Raw genomic sequence first — 17,757 nt, 5'->3', positions numbered from 1 at the left:
ATACTGCATTATCCGTTGTGAAAAGTGCAGGTGCGGCCAATGTTGCACCAACTTTCTCTTAAGACAAAGTAACTAGATCTTAATGCTCTGTTTTCCACCTTTTCAGTTCGGACGACCTTGACTTCCGTGGCTCCACCACGACGCTCACACAGTCGAGCACGGCGTCCTTTGCGGTGGCTCAGATGCAGCCTGTCTCTTCTTCAGTGACTTCGTCTATGCCATGGTTGGGCAGCGGGCAAACAAGTACTGGAGCTGGCGTGGTAAGTGACTGTGTCTCCGCGTGGCTGTTCTAATCTGCCACACCACAGGTTTTCAAACAAGCCTGGGTTGCACTCATTGCAGCTCTAAGTTAAAGCCAGTTTAAGAAGGTGAGAAGAGACTGCCGGGTCAGGCCAGTGGCCAGTCTAGTCCAGCATCCTGTTCGGACAGTGGCCAAGCAGGTTCCTGTGGGGAAACCTGCAAGCAGGACCCAAATACAAGAGTCCTCTCCCCTCCCTGCATTCAACCTCCAATGGTGGAGGCAAAGCCTAGTCATCATGGATAGCAACCATTGTGGAACATTGTTGTGGCAAGACAGTACATAAGCAGGTAGGGACACAGGTGGTGCTGTGGTCTGAACCACTGAGCCTCTTGGGCTTGCTGATCGGAAGGTTGGCAGTTTGAATTCCGGCAACGGGGTGAGCTCCCGTTGCTCTGTCCCGGCTCCTGCCAACCTAGCAGTTTGAAAGCACACAAGTACAAGTAGATAAATAGGTACCACTGTGGCGGGAAGGTAAACGGCATTTCCGTGCACTCTGTTTTCCGTCACGGTGTTCTGTTGTGCCAGAAGCAGTTTAGTCCTGCTGGCCACATGACCCGGAAAGCTGTCTGTGGACAAATGCTGGCTCCCTCAGCCTGAAAGCGAGATGAGCGCTGCACCCCCATTGTCGCCTTTGACTGGGCTCAACCATTGAGGGGACATTTAATTTTTTACCTACATAAGCAGGTAGCTGATAACTTGTTTGCACAATAGTAGTGCAACCTGTTGCCTGAGTTTCTGCACTGGATTTCTCTGTTGCTCAACAATTAAAACTCACTTGTCATGGCCATCTGTCGTGGATGCACTAGTTGAGATTCCTGCATTCCAGGGGGTTGGACTAGATGACCCTCGGTGTCCCTTCCAGCTCTACAATTCTATTATTCTATCTTTCTCCTAGTGTGCTAGCAGTCAGGGAGCTTTGGATACAGCCCTTTGTCGTCATCGTCGTCCTCTCTTATTTCCGTAAAAGTGCAATGGCCACTAGATGGCAACAAATGCCAAATTAATTGCAAGTTTTACCCCATCGTAAAGGATGTCCTGATCATAGAATAACCATGTGCTGTTTGACCACCAGGATGCATAATACAGTTTGCATTTTCTTTGACATAGCAGGATGTGCCAGGAATGTTTGGAGGTGGGAGAGAACTGCACCATTTTATGCAGGATAAAATGACCTACATGTTCATTTTTTAATTATTATTTAAAGATCTTTGCTGCTGAGAAGTTAGGGCCGACAAACCATGCTTTGTACAACCGGGGCACGAAGGCTGCGTTGAAATTGCTCCCTTTGTCAAAATAACCATGTGCAGCAACTCAGCTTATGGTCAGCTTTCTTCACAACACTGCAAATGCCCCCCAACACACACACAGACATCTCCCCCTCCCCCCCCCCCCCAAAAAAATCAAAAAGATCTGAGGTGGCACAAATATTTTTTTTATTTTAAAAAAGTTTTTCTTTATACTTTTCAGGTTTATACATTTCATTAATTTTACAATCATTTTAACACTTCAAAGTTTGACTTCCTTCCCCCTCTTTCTGCGGTTCCTTAAATTTGTTTTCTCATATCTTCTGCATGTCCAAATTCATTTAATTTGCTCATTTAATTATGTACTTTAAATATATACTCTTATGAAACTGCAGGTTATTACAGTAATCATGCTAATGTTTTTATCTGTTTGCAGTTTATCTGTAAATATTCTATATACCATTTCCATTCTTTCATAAAAAGTTTGTTATCTTGATTTCTTATTCTTCCAGTAAGTTTTGCCATTTCTGCATATTCCGTAAGTTTTTGTATCCATTCTTCCTCTTCTGGGACTTCTGCTTCTTTCCATTTTGGGGCGAGTAGCATTCTTGCTGCTGTAGTAGCATACATAAATAAATTTATATACAGTTTAGGTAGTTCTGTCCCTATAATTCCCAAAAGAAAAGCTTCTGGGTTTGTTTGTTTTTTTAACAAAGGTTATTTTGAACATCCTTTTCAATTCATTATATATCATTTCCCAGTAAGCTTTAAGCTTACTACAAGACCACCATGTGAGGGATCCCACTCCCTCACCCTTTCGATTCTTCCCCAACCGTGACTCTCCCTAAGTTTCACTGTCCACTAGGATGAATCCTTCCGTGGTTATATGGGAGTGTCTCTGGGGTACCTCAGTGCTTTACGTTCGAAACAACTCTTGCCACCTTTGGGATCTCCCGCCCTGGGTTCCCAAAATACTGCAGCTTGCCTTCCCTTTTTGGCAACTGCGTGGCACCTTTGGCTTCCCTGCCCAGTCCTCTGTATGCCAGGAAAATAAGCCACCCGTTCCCTCTATCACAGGAAACCCTTAGTGCTTTTCCCCTCAGCCACACCTCTTGAGTCACTGACGCACTGCCACAGTCAGCAAACGTTTAAACACTTTTAACTTTATTAAGGTAACGTGAAAACATGGATGTCTTGAGTTGTTACTGGTACAAATCTTCTCATATAATCCAGCTCAGTTATAATCTTTCCTGCATCCCGTTAGCATTGGTAATGACCTTTCCTCCCATTCCCCAAAGCCTAACCTCGCAGTTTCTCTTTCTAAACCTCCACACCCAACTGCCAAACCCCCAACTGCCTTTCCAGGTTGTTCCCCCTCCTTTTAGAATGCCAAGTAGCTCCGCCTCCCAGGGAACACCTACCTAACATGGGAGTGATAGGTTAACCCATGATGAACCAGGCCTTATTCCGCCACATTCGTCCCACCCCCAAAGTCATTGCATAGGCATAGTTATACACTTTAAACAATGCCGAAGCAATGTATTGGAGCTTAATCAAAACCCACAACATAGTACTTCCCTTTTGTACACAACTTCTATGTTGCAACATAACTTAACAAATAATTTACTTTTTCCTGTATCTTATTTCCACCATAACAACTACTTTGGCACTTATACACATTTCTAATTTGGAATACCATTTGCTATCTTTCTATTTTTTTTTTTCACTCTAGCATTCAGTCCTTAAAACATCTTGATAATGCATCAGCTATGACATTATCCTTCCCTTTTACATGTTTAATGTCAAAGTTGTAATCTTGCAAAGGCATACTCCATCGAATTAATTTATTATTGGTGCCTTTTACTTGGTTTAACCACCTCAAAGGAGAGTGATCGGTACACAGGGTGAATTTTCTTCCCCACAAGTAAGGCTTTCGTTTTCCAATCGACCACACTATTGCTAAACACTCCCGCTCTAACCTGTGTTGTTGTTTTTTGTGTGTGACAGGTCTAGGCCATTCATTAATTGCTTTGACCTTGCTGTGGTCAGGCCTGATGACCCCACTTCCTAAAATGTGTCCCAAATACCATACTTGCCTCATGCCAATTTGACCATTAACCTTCAATATTACCTGGTTTCTGTCAAAATATGGTTTCAACATATTGACATGAAAAACTTTACATCGTCTCTCTTCAACATTTAACTCAACTAGATAGTTCACCGCTGATAGTTTTTCTATCACTCTAAAGGGTCCATCCCAGGAAACCTCGAGCTTCCGCTGTCGTCTGGGCCTCAACACCAGGACTTGGTCACCAGTTTGTAAATTCCGATCTCTGGCGTGTGCATCGTACCATCTTTTCTGTTGTGCTCTTTTTAAATTACAGGATGATAGTTCCTTAAGTTCCTGTAAATCACTTTGTAGATCCTGAAGATAGGTTAAGACGTCCGCATTCCCAATGGGTTCCTTTCCATTCCCATTCCGGGCCAATAAAACCACGCTTTTATTCTGTCTCTGGTTTTATTAATGCCTAGATAAGCAGCCATGGGTGACTCCAGTGCCAGCTGTAAAACTTGTAGTCGGTATTTCCGGGGCCAAAACCAACTTTTTTTTCATTTTCCATTTGGCTGCACCTTTTCTCCTTTTGGCTATTTTCATTTTCCACTTGGCTGCACCTTTTCTCCTTTTGGCTATTTTCATTTTCCACTTGGCTGCACCTTTTCTCCTTTTGGCTATTCTATGACGTCTCCCTTCTATTGCAGTAAATAGGCAGGGATTCTCTAAAGTCACTTCAGAGTCAGGACCCTGCACCTCATCCCACAAGTCTCTCAGAGATTCATCTTCCCTCTGTTCCACTAAAACCTGGGTGCTAGATTCCTGTGCATTTGGTAGCGTAATCAGTACTTCCTCTCCCACAGGCTCTGTGGTTGGTGCATTAATGGCAGGATTTGAACCCACAAGGGCTTCTGGTTTCGCTCTTGTGATAGCATGTATTTGAGGTCTCCGTTTGGCTAGGTCGTTGCCTATCAGGACAGGAACCTCCAGATCATCCCAAATACCCACTGTCCACTTGCCATTAAAATCTTGATACTGAATATTCACTTCTGCTACCTGCACCTCAAACTCCGGTCCCCATATACCTTTTATGCTGTAAGATTGGTTTGGGAGATATTGTTCCTTAGGAATACAACTAGATCTCATCAGAGTAACTTCCGATTCAGAGTCCTGTAGTCCCACTAACTCTTGTCCATTTACTCTGACAGTCTCCAAAAATTCCTTATTAACCTCTTCCTCAGCTCTCCAGACCTGCATAACTTTTGCAGAAGCCTCTGTTTGACTATACGTTGGCTCCTGGACTGGTGTCTGCGGAAGGTTTTTAGTATCCGTTTGAAGTAACAGTTTAACTGGCTTCGCAACAGCAGCTGCAGTTTGTGCTTTGACCACTAGAGGGCATTTATTTTGTATGTGACTCTCACTTTCACAAAAGAAGCACGTAATTTTCTTTTGAGGAGACTTATCAGACTCGGATTGTCTGACAGGATTGGGTTCTTGTTTTTCCTTTCTTTCCCCAACTTGCCACAGTTTATTTTTCTGTGAAGGCTTAAAGAATGTGACTTCTTTACTATCTTGGCTCTGAGATAATTTTGCTCTTAGCCGTATCTCCTCCAGCCTCAGTCTTCCCAACTGCACTTCTCTCTCCATAGCAAATCTCTCCCGTTCTGCCTCAACCTTGGCTAATTGTATTCTTTCAGATTGCATTCTCTCCTCAGCAGCTATCTTAGCCTTTTCTGCCTCAACCTTGGCCAATTGCATTCTTTCCTCAGCAGCTATCTTAGACTGCTCCTTTTCTGCCTCAACCTTGGCTATTTGTAATTTGAGTTTCATTAACTCCAGTGCGGAACTCGGATCTTCCCTTGCCTCAGATCCTTCTGTTCTCTCATCTCCCCTTGCCTCTTTAGCTTTCCTCAAATGTGCCATTTTCCTGACTGGAAAATCTTATCAAAATCACACAAAACTTGGCGTGTGGGCTTTGTATTCGAATCGCGACGCTGCCACCAATAAATGTGAGGGATCCCACTCCCTCACCCTTTAGATTCTTCCCCAACCGTGACTCTCCCTAAGTTTCACTGTCCACTAGGATGAATCCTTCCGTGGTTATATGGGAGTGTCTCTGGGGTACCTCAGTGCTTTACGTTCGAAACAACTCTTGCCACCTTTGGGATCTCCCGCCCTGGGTTCCCAAAATACTGCAGCTTGCCTTCCCTTTTTGGCAACTGCGTGGCACCTTTGGCTTCCCTGCCCAGTCCTCTGTATGCCAGGAAAATAAGCCACCCGTTCCCTCTATCACAGGAAACCCTTAGTGCTTTTCCCCTCAGCCACACCTCTTGAGTCACTGACGCACTGCCACAGTCAGCAAACGTTTAAACACTTTTAACTTTATTAAGGTAACGTGAAAACATGGATGTCTTGAGTTGTTACTGGTACAAATCTTCTCATATAATCCAGCTCAGTTATAATCTTTCCTGCATCCCGTTAGCATTGGTAATGACCTTTCCTCCCATTCCCCAAAGCCTAACCTCGCAGTTTCTCTTTCTAAACCTCCACACCCAACTGCCAAACCCCCAACTGCCTTTCCAGGTTGTTCCCCCTCCTTTTAGAATGCCAAGTAGCTCCGCCTCCCAGGGAACACCTACCTAACATGGGAGTGATAGGTTAACCCATGATGAACCAGGCCTTATTCCGCCACATATGATTTTAAAAAAAAAAAGCTTCTTTCTCTTTACGTTTCTGAGGTGGCACAAATAAAACAGCTTTATCCACATGAAAAGCTCTCATGCATAAAGGGATGGCTACATGCCGATAGCTGACACGTATGGTAGTTTTGAACTTGCAGCCATAGACATGCAGAGGCATACAGCCTATGAGCTCAAATGTGAGATTTTGCTCCGCTGCACTGGTTCACAGAGCCCAATCTTATCCACTCAGATATAAATCGCACCAAGTTCCCTGAGACATGTTTCCAAATAAGTGCAGGGAGGGTTAGGACACCTGAATAGGAAAAGATGCCAGAACCCACATAATCTCTTACTCTTGCATATGTTTTATTGTCCAGACTTGTAGAAAAGGTGGGTTGATTATGATTTCATTTTCTTTTGCATGAAGCTCATCAAGCGGAATTTGAATAACGTTAAGAGAATGACTTCCCATCCAGTCCATCAGTATTGTGAGTAATTTCTGTGCAGCAGTTCTGACTGCGGGAGAAATAGCAGGGGTGGAGAAGAAATGTAATCTGTTTGCATTTCCGTGGGAGCCTGACTAATCTGCAATTCCTGGACCAGCACACAAACTGAGATGCAGCCATCTTTTGATTTCCTTCTCCCAATCTTGCTGCGCAGTTCTCCGACCGAAAAAGGAATACAAAAGTTGTGCGTGGGGCAGGGGCAAAGTACACACAAAAATGTGTATATCGTTGAAAGTAAGATACAACATTTTTGTATTTTAGGGGAAATTGCTTTCAAAACCATGCATATTGGGCAGATTTGTTCACCAAAAAAAACTGCATTTATTTGGAGAAATACGTGCAGAAATGCATATGAATTTTCCTGCTGTCTTTTTTTTTTTTTTTTTTTTTTTTTAGCCAATTGAAGATTGGGGATAAAAGTATGAAACTGGGAGAAAGTAGTTGGAGCTGATTTTATAGGAGCAGGAATTTTGGGTATGGTAATTGTGATCTATCGCATTTTCTTCTTTCGTTTGGTGAAGTGTTGACTTGGTCTCTTGTGGGTGTGTTTCTCAGACCTTACAGGAGCCCAGGATGGTAGCGTCCGGATGTTTGAATGGACAAGGCCGCAACAGTTGGTGTGCTTCCGACAAGCAGGCAATGCACGGGTTACTAGATTGTATTTTAATTCTCAGGGCAATAAGGTGAGTGGTCCCATCTGTACTTCTGAATCAGCACACAGGCTTCTTCTGGCCTTTGGCTGCTTACCTGGGATTAAGGCCCATTGAACTCCATGGGGCTTAGTGCTTAGTAGGACTGGACTGTTTATTGTTCTGCAGATCCTTTCATTAAAGGACAGCGTTCTGCAGTCATTAGAATAGGACCAGTCCACCAGTAGAGGAAAGAAGCATGTGTTAAGAGTTTATACGAGCATTCCTGAAACGTGCATTGCAAAACGTTGGTCACAAGCATTTTCTAAAAAAGAGAACAAGCGCAAAATTGTGCTGGCCACAGAGCTGTGATCAAAGGGAAATAGGGAGCTGCCTTCTGCAAGCTCAGACTGTGTGTCCATCTAGGGATGAGGCATCTGCGGCCTTCCAAATGTCATTGGATGCTGGGAGTTGTAGACTCAACAACACCTGAAAGGCCACAGGTGTCCCCATCTCTGGCTTAGAGTGATGGTTCCTGGTTTCTAATAAACTATCCCATATAAAAGCGGCAAAAAGTCGCCACTGAAATTTAACAGAACGTTAAGTGCATAGCTGTCCGAAGCGAGCCGGCAGTGAATCACACTGTGCATAACTCTTTATTAGCAAAAATATGATCTGCACAGGTGGGCGGAGTGTCAGGCCTAATGAGCACAGCAGCTCAGCCTCAGTAGGTCTTCCCCCATGGATCAGTTGCTGAGACTGAAGGCCCCTGCCTCCCCACATCTGCCTAAGTCCCCTCCTTTCCAGGGTTCCCTCCCAAACAATCAGAGACTGCATCTGTGTGAAGCCAACCTCTCCTCCGCCCTTTTTATGCCTCTTCTGGTTCTGGGAGACAAGTGGGGAGGGGAGCTTGTCGCAATAGGACAGGGAGGCAGCTGTGACACTTCACAAATCTGAATCATCTCTGCCTGTTGGCCTCCCTCCTCTCCTGCTTCAGCTTCTGCCTCTAGACTTCTCTCTGCCACAGACTCCCTCTGCTCACTAAGCCCCGTTACCCTTCAGCTTCCAACACCTCCTCTTCCCTGTCTTCTCCCTCTGACCATTCACTGCTGTCCTACCACCACTCCCCGGTCTCTGAGCTGTTTCCTCCCACCATTCCTCTGTGCCCAACCACTCCATGACAGTAGCCTGGAAGAACAGTAGCAATATTAAGCCCTGATAGCTGAAAAATAGCTGCTCTTGACACGTTTTCATAAAAGTCATGAAGACCATTACGAAATGAGTGGCGTCTGTCTCTTGCAGTGTGGTGTGGCTGATGGAGAGGGATTCTTAAGTATCTGGCAAGTAAACCAAACTGCAACTAATCCTAAACCTTATCTGGTAAGTAAATCAAGTCAAGTCTTTATTTTGAGTGACCTCATTTCTGGTCCCACTCCCCAAGTTTTAGGAATACTCAAACTAGGAAACCCAAGCAGTCAATTTGGTTGCAAGTTTCGAATCGGCTCTTCGGTGTACCGTCAGCAGCCTTCCCCAACTTAGTGGCCTCCAAATGTCTTGGATTATGTCTCTCCTCATTCCTAACCGTCATCAGGGGCTGATCGAAGTTGCAGGTCCTGTAGCACCTGGAGAGCAGCCTCTGTAAAGGGCAGTGTTAAATGCATGCAGATTTAAACTTGATTTTTGAGCTCTGGTTCCCAGGAGGTGACATGGACCTTCCTAAGGGAATAGATTCTGGTAGGTAGCCATGTTGATCTGATGCAGTCGATAGATAGATAGATAGATAGATAGATAGATAGATAGATAGATAGATAGATATAGCAGAGGGAGATTTATCGTTCTTTGTTTAAAGATTGTTCTCAGTTGTGGGTGTGGGGAGGCAACTAATAGCTTGGGATGCAGAGTGTAAATAATCTACTATCCCTTTGTAATCAGCACATATAGCCAGAGTGGTGTAATGGTTGGATTATCGGAATAACGCCCCAAGGACCAGGGTTCAAATCCCCACCCAATCACTGGGTGACCTTGGGCCAGCCACTCGCTCACTCTCAGCCTAACCTGCCTGACAGGGTTGTTGTTGTGAGGATAAATGGGGAACTCTGTACACCTTGAGCTCCTTAAAGAAATTTTAAAATAAAAATAAATATAGAACAACTGTGTGGTTATGCAAATAGAAAGGGGAAAGCCTTGGGGGGGGGGGTGCTCTTTGGAACACCCTCCCAAAGAAACAACATTTGCAGTATCAGATCAAGACATTCGTATTTGCCCAGGCGTTTATATTTGTCTTACAGTGCCTCCTCACTTCATAGGTTTTATAGTTTTAAGTGTTTTGTTGCCCCTCCATTTTACTCTCTTAAGAAAGTATGCCAGTTGTGATGTTTTATTCTGTTGTATTTATATTGCTGTACATCGCTCTGGAATCCATCACAATGAACGGTGGTTTTCAAAGTGTTTCAAACAAACCCATGTTTCTTGGGGCGTGGCCCTGCCTGCACTAGATGGTTAACCATGGTTTGGTTTTTGAACTTAGCAAGCCACAGGAAACCCTTAGTTTATGAGTGCAATGTCCTTTAATACTTTCACATTTTCATTATTGTTTAATCATCTTCTCAGCAATTGCAGAAAGAGAAATGGCCGTTGTAAATGAGAGGGTTAATTGCTTGCTTAGTTCCATTTCCTGTTCGTTTCCAAGCTGCCATTACGCTGTTAATCTGTAGCTATAACGTTTGTGTTCCCGACTGTTTTGCTTGTGATGATGATGTCGTAGAACCCTCTGAAGTTGGCGCCAGCCCTTTTGTACCTCACGGCTGATAGCGTTTCTGTGTCTCTTCTGTTTTCTTTTCCAGAGCTGGCAGTGCCACAGCAAAACCACAAGTGACTTTGCATTCATTACCTCTTCGAGTCTAGTAGCCACCTCTGGGCAGTCCAATGACAACAGGTCTGTCCAAAGGGCCAAAAATGGGAGGAAGGAGTGATCAGTACACTTGGAGAATAAGAAATACTAATTTTATTTTTGTGTTTCTTTCCTTCTTTCCAGAAATGTGTGTTTGTGGGACACCTTAGTGTCACCATCCAACAGCCTCATACATGGTAGGTTCATTGCAATACATCTTTGTATTAACTCTGTGATGTGCAAGTGATTTGAGATGTGTTCCTGTGTTCCTGGAAGTTGTGGTGAGGAGTCTTGCTTAGTCCTGTGGATGGTGGTGTGCACTGCCCTTTTGCTAGTGATCATGTGCTCCACAAGCTCATATTTTTGTTGGAGGTGCCCAGATGTTTGCTGTTGGCAGTCATGCCAGGTACAGCAGTGGAGGCTGGTCCATTAAGGCAAATGGGGCACTGCCCCACCAATCGCAGCCTACCCTCTACCAGCCACCGTTTGCCAGCTGTCATACCTACAGCCAATCACAGGGCGGCTGTGCTTGTCATTGATTCTGGCTCCACCTACTGTTTGGGATCACTGCCTTCTGCCCCACTAACCTCACAGGTACCTACCACCACTGAGGTACAGTCAACTCAGATACAAATTGCTGGTTTTAGACACTGATGCCCATGGGTGCCAGCCAACATGGCCAATGGATGGGAAGGATGGACCTCTTATACTACTACTACTACTGTTGTTGTTTAGTTGTTTAGTCGTGTCCGACTCTTCGTAACCCCAGGGACCAGAGCACACCAGGCAACCCCTGTCTTCCACTGCCTCCCGCAGTTTGGTCAAACTCATCTTGTCCTCTGTTGTCCCCTTCTCCTTGTGCCCTCAATCTTTCCCAACATCAGGGTCTTTTCCAGGGAGTCTTCTCTTCTCATGAGGTGGAGCCTCAGCTTCAGGATCTGTCCTTCCAGTGAGCACTCTCGGCTGATTTCCTTAAGAATGGATAGGTTTGATCTTCCTGCAGTGCATGGGACTCTCAAGAGTCTCCTCCAGCACCATAATTCAAAAGCATCAATTCTTCGGCGATCAGCCTTCTTTATGGTCCAGCTCTCACTTGCATACCATACATACATACATACATACTACTCCTAATAATAATAATTTATTATTTATACCCCACCCATCTGGCTGGGTTTCCCCAGCCACTCTGGGCGGCTCCTAACAGAATATTAAAAATACGATAAAACATCAAACATTAAAATCTTCCCTAAACAGGGTTGCCTTCAGATGTCTTCTAAAAGTCAGATAGTTGCTTATTTCCTTGACATCTGATGGGAGGGTGTTCCACAGGGCGGGTGCCACCACCGAGAAGGCCCTCTGCCTGGTTCCCTGTAACCTCACTTCTCGCAGAGAGGGAACTGCCAGAAGGCCCTCGGTACTGGACCTCAGTGTCTGGGCTGAACAATGGGGGTGGAAACGCTCCTTCAGGTATGCTGGACCGAGGCTGTTTAGGGCTTTAAAAGGTCAGCACCAACACTTTGAATTGTGCTCGGAAACATACTGGGAGCCAATGTAGGTCTTTCAGTAGCGGTGTTATGTGGTCTCGGTGGCCACTCCCAGTCACCAGTCTAGCTGCCACATTCTGGATTAATTGTAGTCTCCAGTTGGTGGTATGTTGTTGTTGTTGTTTTTTAAGAATTTGCAGGTGAAGGATAGAACGAATCCATGCAAAAGTGGCCACAGATCAGAATGAATGTGATTTTATGCCATTTTATTTATTGCAAGCATTTATAAACTGCTTCGTATTTTTTTTTCAAAAAAAGCGACGTGCAACTATAAGCAATGTTGTTAAATGAAAGGCACAGCATAAAACCAGTAGGACAGTAGTAGAAAAGCATATTATGACAAGAGTTTGGACTCGTGAAGGAAGGGACCGATCTTACTGGTCAGAGAAAGCCTGGACAACAAGATAGATGCCTGAAGTGACTGGGGGTTGCTGCTTCCCATATCTAGCTTTCTCTTTCCCATGTACACAGATATAGACACACAGCCCTCCTCCCTTAGTGTGTTGAGATTCGTAGCAAGCTTCAAACAGTGTAAATAATTTTGATGGATATAATAATGGAATACTGAATGGTTTAGTTTATGTAAAATATGCAGGGATTTATGTTATGCAAAGTGAACCATGGAAAGAGAAGAAGGGAAGTCATTGATATTTTAAGGTTGTTTAAATGAATATTCTAAATAGAATAGAAAAACATAATATATGAGATTCATAACAAGCCGCACCACCTGCCCTCACACCAAAACCTGGAAATTAGAAAAGCATCTCTAGTTTTTCTAGACTTTGGCCAAGTCCAAGACAAAACATCAGTAATCAGCGTGATAACAACAACAACCTAAGGCCCGGGGGCTGGATGCGGCCCAATTGTCTTCTAAATCTGGCATGCGGGCGATCCTGGAATCAGCATGCTTTTACATGAATAGAATGTGTCATTTTATTTAAAATGCATCTCTGGGTTATTTGTGGGGCATAGGAATCCGTTCATTTTTTCCCCAAAAATATATTCTGGCCCCCCCAGAAGGTCTGAGGGACAGTGGACCGGCCCCCTGCTGAAAAAGGTTGCTGACCTCTGGTCTAGGCTGTGGTGAGATGGAGGAAGGGGACTGGAAGGGTTTTTTTGGCAAGCAGCCTTCTGCTCAGATGGCCTTTGGGTCCAATCCAGCAATCAAAATGCAGTCTTTTGCGAACAGCCCCACACAATTTATTTGCACATAAACAAGTTGTATTGCTTGTTCTCTCATGTGTGTGTGTGTGTGTGTGTGTGTATAATTTTCTAAATTACATTTCAAAATATTCATTTAAACAACCTTAAATCAATGACTTCCCTTCTTCTCTTTCCGTGGTTCATTTTGCATACCATACATCCCTGCATATTTTACATGAACTAAACCCTTCAGTAATCTATTGTTATATCCATCAAAACTTATTTACACTGTTGAGTATGTCCTAATGCTACCAGTGTTTTTAAATGAACACGATTTTCACCCATATATTCAGTAAACATCTTCCAGTCTTCTTTAAACGTGCATTCTTCTTGTTCTCTTATTCTATATATTAAATCTGCAAGATGCGCGTCTTCCATCAGTTTAAGTTGCGACTCTTCTTTGGTTGGGACCTCGCTCGTTTTCCATTTTGGGGCTAACAAAACACAGGCTGTAGTAGTGGCATACATACCGGTAAATAACCTTTTTTTTGACACCTGGGAATTTCAGTCTGAATTATCCCCAACAGAAAGGACTCTGGTGTTTTGGGGGAAAGTACTTTAAAACATATTTTTCAATTCATTATGGATCATTTCCCAATACTCTTTTGCATATGATAAAACGTACCCTCAACCTCGTTACTTCTCCAGCACTTATCGGAATCAAGCTTATACATTTTAGCAAGTTAAATACCATCTGTAAATCATTTTCAGGTAGTGGTGTATTGCTTGTTCTCAAGCAAAGCTAGCAGCGAGGATGCCTACAGGAAGAGCGTCCCCCAGCCTGCAGGTGTCAGGAGTTCCCCCAGGCAAACCAGTCCCCCTCCCTCTTGTCTCTTAGTGGTTCCTTTTTGTCTCGGCTCTGTTTTTCTTTGGCACTCACCGCGGAAGGACCAGCTTGAAGTGCATGAGGCTATAATAACCATTTACTTAAAGCTTGCTTGGTCGTTTGTTTCCTCTCTCAGCCTTCACTTGTCACGATCACGGTGCCACAGTGCTACAGTACGCACCCAAGCACCAGCTGCTGATTTCGGGAGGCAGGAAAGGGCGTATCTCCATCTTCGACATCCGGCAGAGGCAGGCCCTGCACACCTTCCAAGCTCACGACTCTTCGATCAAGGCGCTCACCCTTGACTCTTCCGAAGAGTGCTTTTGCACGGGCTCCGCAGAAGGCAATGTGAAGGTAAGCGGAGGTTCAGGTGAACTTGTGCTCTGTAACCACTGATACAGGCTGTGCACTGCATAGAAAAATGGCCCAGGTGTTGTTCCGCTCTGCAAGGCTGACCGCTCTGCTCCTCAAAATTGAGGTGCATGCAGTACTTCCTTTATATATATATATATATATATAATTTTTATTATTTTTATACTAAACTACTACAGTATTATTTAAACAAACATTTTCATACACTTTCCATTTGGCTAACAAGCCGTGACTTCCCATCAATCCCTTCACATGGCTTTCTAAATTTTAACTTAGCATTATACTTCTTTAATCAACCATTGCTTACATTATCAAAAAAAGATTTTTCCTTACTTTTACTATCCTACTTACAATAATAATTCTACACATTCACTACAAAACTTCTTGAAATCCTATTAACGTATTCAAATGTAAATTGTCTTTCAAATAATTCGTAAATTTTAACCAGTCTTTGATGAATTTCTGGTCCCGCTGCTCTCGGATTCTTCCCGTTAATTTGTCCATTTCTGCATATTCAGTCAGTTTCACTGTCCATTCTTCTTTCGTCGGTAATTCTTCTTGTTTCCATTTTTGTGCTAGAAGAATTCTAGCTGCAGCCACTGCATATTGGAAAAGTCTAATATCTTTCTTTTCAATGTCTGTACCTACAATACCTAACAAGAAAGCTTCAGGTTTCTTGACAAAATTATATTTCAACATTTTTCTTAGCTCATGATATATCATATCCCAATACATTCTCACCTTTTTACATTCCCACCACACATGATAAAAAGTACCGACATTTTCTTTACATTTCCAACACTTATTGTCCAACTTATACATCTTAGCTAGTTTAACTGGGGTAATATGCCAGCATGCAGTGACTTCCATCCACCACCTTCGTTCATCCGGATAGCTCCGTTGGTAGAGCATGAGACCCATAATCTCAGGGTCGTGTGTTTGAGCCCCACACTAGGCAAAAAGATTCCTGCATTGCGGGGGGTTGGACTAGATGACCCTTGGATTCCCTTTCCAACTCTACGATTCAATGAATACTCTGGGCAGACAAAAGAAAGTACTTCTTCACGCAGTGCATAGTTAAAACTATGGAACTCACTGCCACAGGAAGCAGGGTCAGCCACCAACTTGGAGGTTTTGAAAGAGGATTAGGCAGGTAACTTACCGGAAGAATAAAAAAATCAAGATAAACTTTTTATAAAATAATGGAAATGGTTTATTGAATAGTTACATATAAATTGTAGACAGATAAAAACAATTGCAGGATTATTGTAATAACGTGCAGTTTTATAAGAGTATATATTTAAAGTAGATTAATAAATGAGCAAATTCAGTTAATTTGGATATGCAGAATATATTAAAAATAAATTTAAGGAACCGCAGAAAGTGGTGGAAGGAAGTCAAGTTTTAAAAGGTTAAAATGATTGTAAAATTAGTGAAATGTATAAACCTGAAAAGTATAAATAAAATTTAAAAAGGAAGTGGATTAGGCAAATTCACGGAAGCTAACCCTGTCCATGCCAACCAGCCATGATGGCTCTGCTCTGCTTATGTGCTGTCTAAGACCCAGCATTTATGTGTGCTTGAGCATGCCCCTCTCCCGTGGGTCTTGCCCCACATTATAAGGATTCAGTCCCAGGATAGGGACCTTCTGAGTATCTGGTCCTAGCATTGGAGCCTAGGAAACTGGCTTAAACCAGGTCTAGACCATTTGTACACCCAGGCCCAATATTGTCTCTCTTACCTAGCAGCTGTGGTCTAAACCACTGAGCCTCTTGGGCTTGCCGATCAGAAGGTCAGTGATTCGAATCCGCACAACGGGGTGAGCTCCTGTTGCTCTGTCCCAGCTCCTGCCAACCTAGCAGTTCGAAAGCACACCAGTGCAAGTAGATAAATAGGTATCGCTGTGGCGGGAAGGTAAACAATGTTTCCATGCGCTCTGGTTTCCGTCACAGTGTCCCATTGCGCCAGAAGCGGTTTAGTCATGCTGGCCACATGACCTAAAAGCTGTCTGTGGACAAACGCCGGCTCCCTTGGCCTGAAAGCGAGATGGGTGCCACAACCCCATAGTCACCTTTGAGTGGACTTAACCATCCAGGGGTCCTTTATCTTTCCAAGGTCTCTGGAAGGGACACATTTACCATCATCTGTTACCTGGTGTTTACTAACTGGAAATGGCAGGAATTGAACCTAGGAACACCTGCATACGAAACACGAGCTCTACCACCGAGCTGTTGTCCCTTCCTTCCGCTAGAGGAGTAAATTGAGATCACCCGGGTCCCCAAAATCGACTGACCAGGTCCTTGTCCGCCCTCTCTTCCTGCAGGTGTGGAGGCTGGCAGACTATGGTTTGGTCCACTCGTTTAAGCACGAACACGCCAAGCAGTCCATCTTCCGAAACCTCAGCACTGGAGTCATGCAGATTGAAATGGCACCAGGCAACCGCATCTTCTCCTGTGGAGCAGATGGTACCCTGAAGATGCGAGTTCTACCCAACGCTTTCAGCATCCCGTCGGGCCTCTGCGACATTCTGTAGACTTTGCCGCCACCTCCGTTCCCTTTCCGAGAAACGTGGCCGGGACCGGTATTGTGGCGAAGCGAGCATTTTAAGAAGGGGTGACGCCACACTTCATAATCGAGAGTTAATTATTGCAGCCTTTAATTGCTATATAGTTGAGAGGAAGAGCAATGTTTCAACCCCCCACCTTTATTCCCCCCCCCCCGGCCTCGTTTAAAGCACTGCGTTTCTGAATTGATGGGGTGGAAATGCATGCACTGTACGGGCGCCGACATCCCTTGCACAGTGACCGATGGGCTTGTGCTCTGTTGACCCATGAGCCTTGTTTACTTAAAGTAAGCAAAAAGATGCTTATTCTCCTGCAGTTGCAGCAAAATTGCTAAAAGCAAGCTATTTTTATGTACTTTTCAGGATATTCTCTTCCAAATCGTTGCCGCTAAGTTGAAGCATGTCTGCAACCCTCCCCCCTCCAATTTTGAAAATGATTTGCTATAATGAAGGGTATTCGAAGTGAGCGTGATTTTACATTGTTGGTGTTGTTATTAATTATTATTATTATTATTTTGGGTCATGCCACTATGAAAATGTGACTACCACACAATCCGTGAAGCTGTGTGCAATGGGGAATGTACTGTGGGCTGATGTGTATATATTATTTAATGCCGAGACTCCCCTATTATCTTTCCCCCTCCCCAAATGAGCATCAATGCACCGTTGGAGCACTGTAAATTGCACAGAGTAAGATTCCTCGGAACCTGTGGGGTTTTCCTTGGAACCGTATGCCGCTTTTGATTTTCTGCCTGTTTGCGCTGAAGGCGTTTTGAAACAAACCAGGCCGCTCACCAAAACGGAGGCCCTGTGGCATTCTCCCCTCTCCCTTTCCTAACGTTTGGTACAGCTGACCACTGTCCCGATATTATTTGGTGCATTTCTCCACATTCAAATCCATACCACGGGCTGGACAGGGCAGAAAACCAAGCCACGTTATGACAT

At 44.1% G+C, this 17,757-nt stretch overlaps 1 protein-coding gene across 7 annotated transcripts in view; it reads left to right on the top strand.

Moving 5' to 3' along the window:
* DMXL2 (Dmx like 2) overlaps positions 1–16,906 on the top strand; it is a 112,443-nt gene extending 95,537 nt beyond the window's left edge. For 3 of the 7 annotated variants that reach the window (XM_033168081.1, XM_033168079.1, XM_033168076.1), the window contains 8 exons: positions 107–260; positions 6,707–6,767; positions 7,341–7,468; positions 8,717–8,794; positions 10,258–10,349; positions 10,449–10,501; positions 14,014–14,231; positions 16,573–16,906. In XM_033168081.1, coding sequence (XP_033023972.1) covers positions 107–260; positions 6,707–6,767; positions 7,341–7,468; positions 8,717–8,794; positions 10,258–10,349; positions 10,449–10,501; positions 14,014–14,231; positions 16,573–16,782 — 994 coding nt within the window. In that variant the 3' untranslated portion in view covers positions 16,783–16,906. The remainder of the gene's footprint in view (positions 1–106; positions 261–6,706; positions 6,768–7,340; positions 7,469–8,716; positions 8,795–10,257; positions 10,350–10,448; positions 10,502–14,013; positions 14,232–16,572) is intronic. The other 4 variants (XM_033168080.1, XM_033168078.1, XM_033168075.1 and 1 more) reach the window with 2 other exon arrangements.
* Positions 16,907–17,757: the final 851 nt, after the last annotated feature.

The sequence above is a fragment of the Lacerta agilis genome, chromosome 13 (genome assembly GCF_009819535.1).
Source record: "Lacerta agilis isolate rLacAgi1 chromosome 13, rLacAgi1.pri, whole genome shotgun sequence".
In the NCBI taxonomy this organism is placed as follows: Eukaryota; Metazoa; Chordata; class Lepidosauria; order Squamata; family Lacertidae; genus Lacerta; species Lacerta agilis.
Note: the sequence above shows the minus strand (reverse complement) of the source record. Positions and strands in the feature narration are given on the sequence as shown.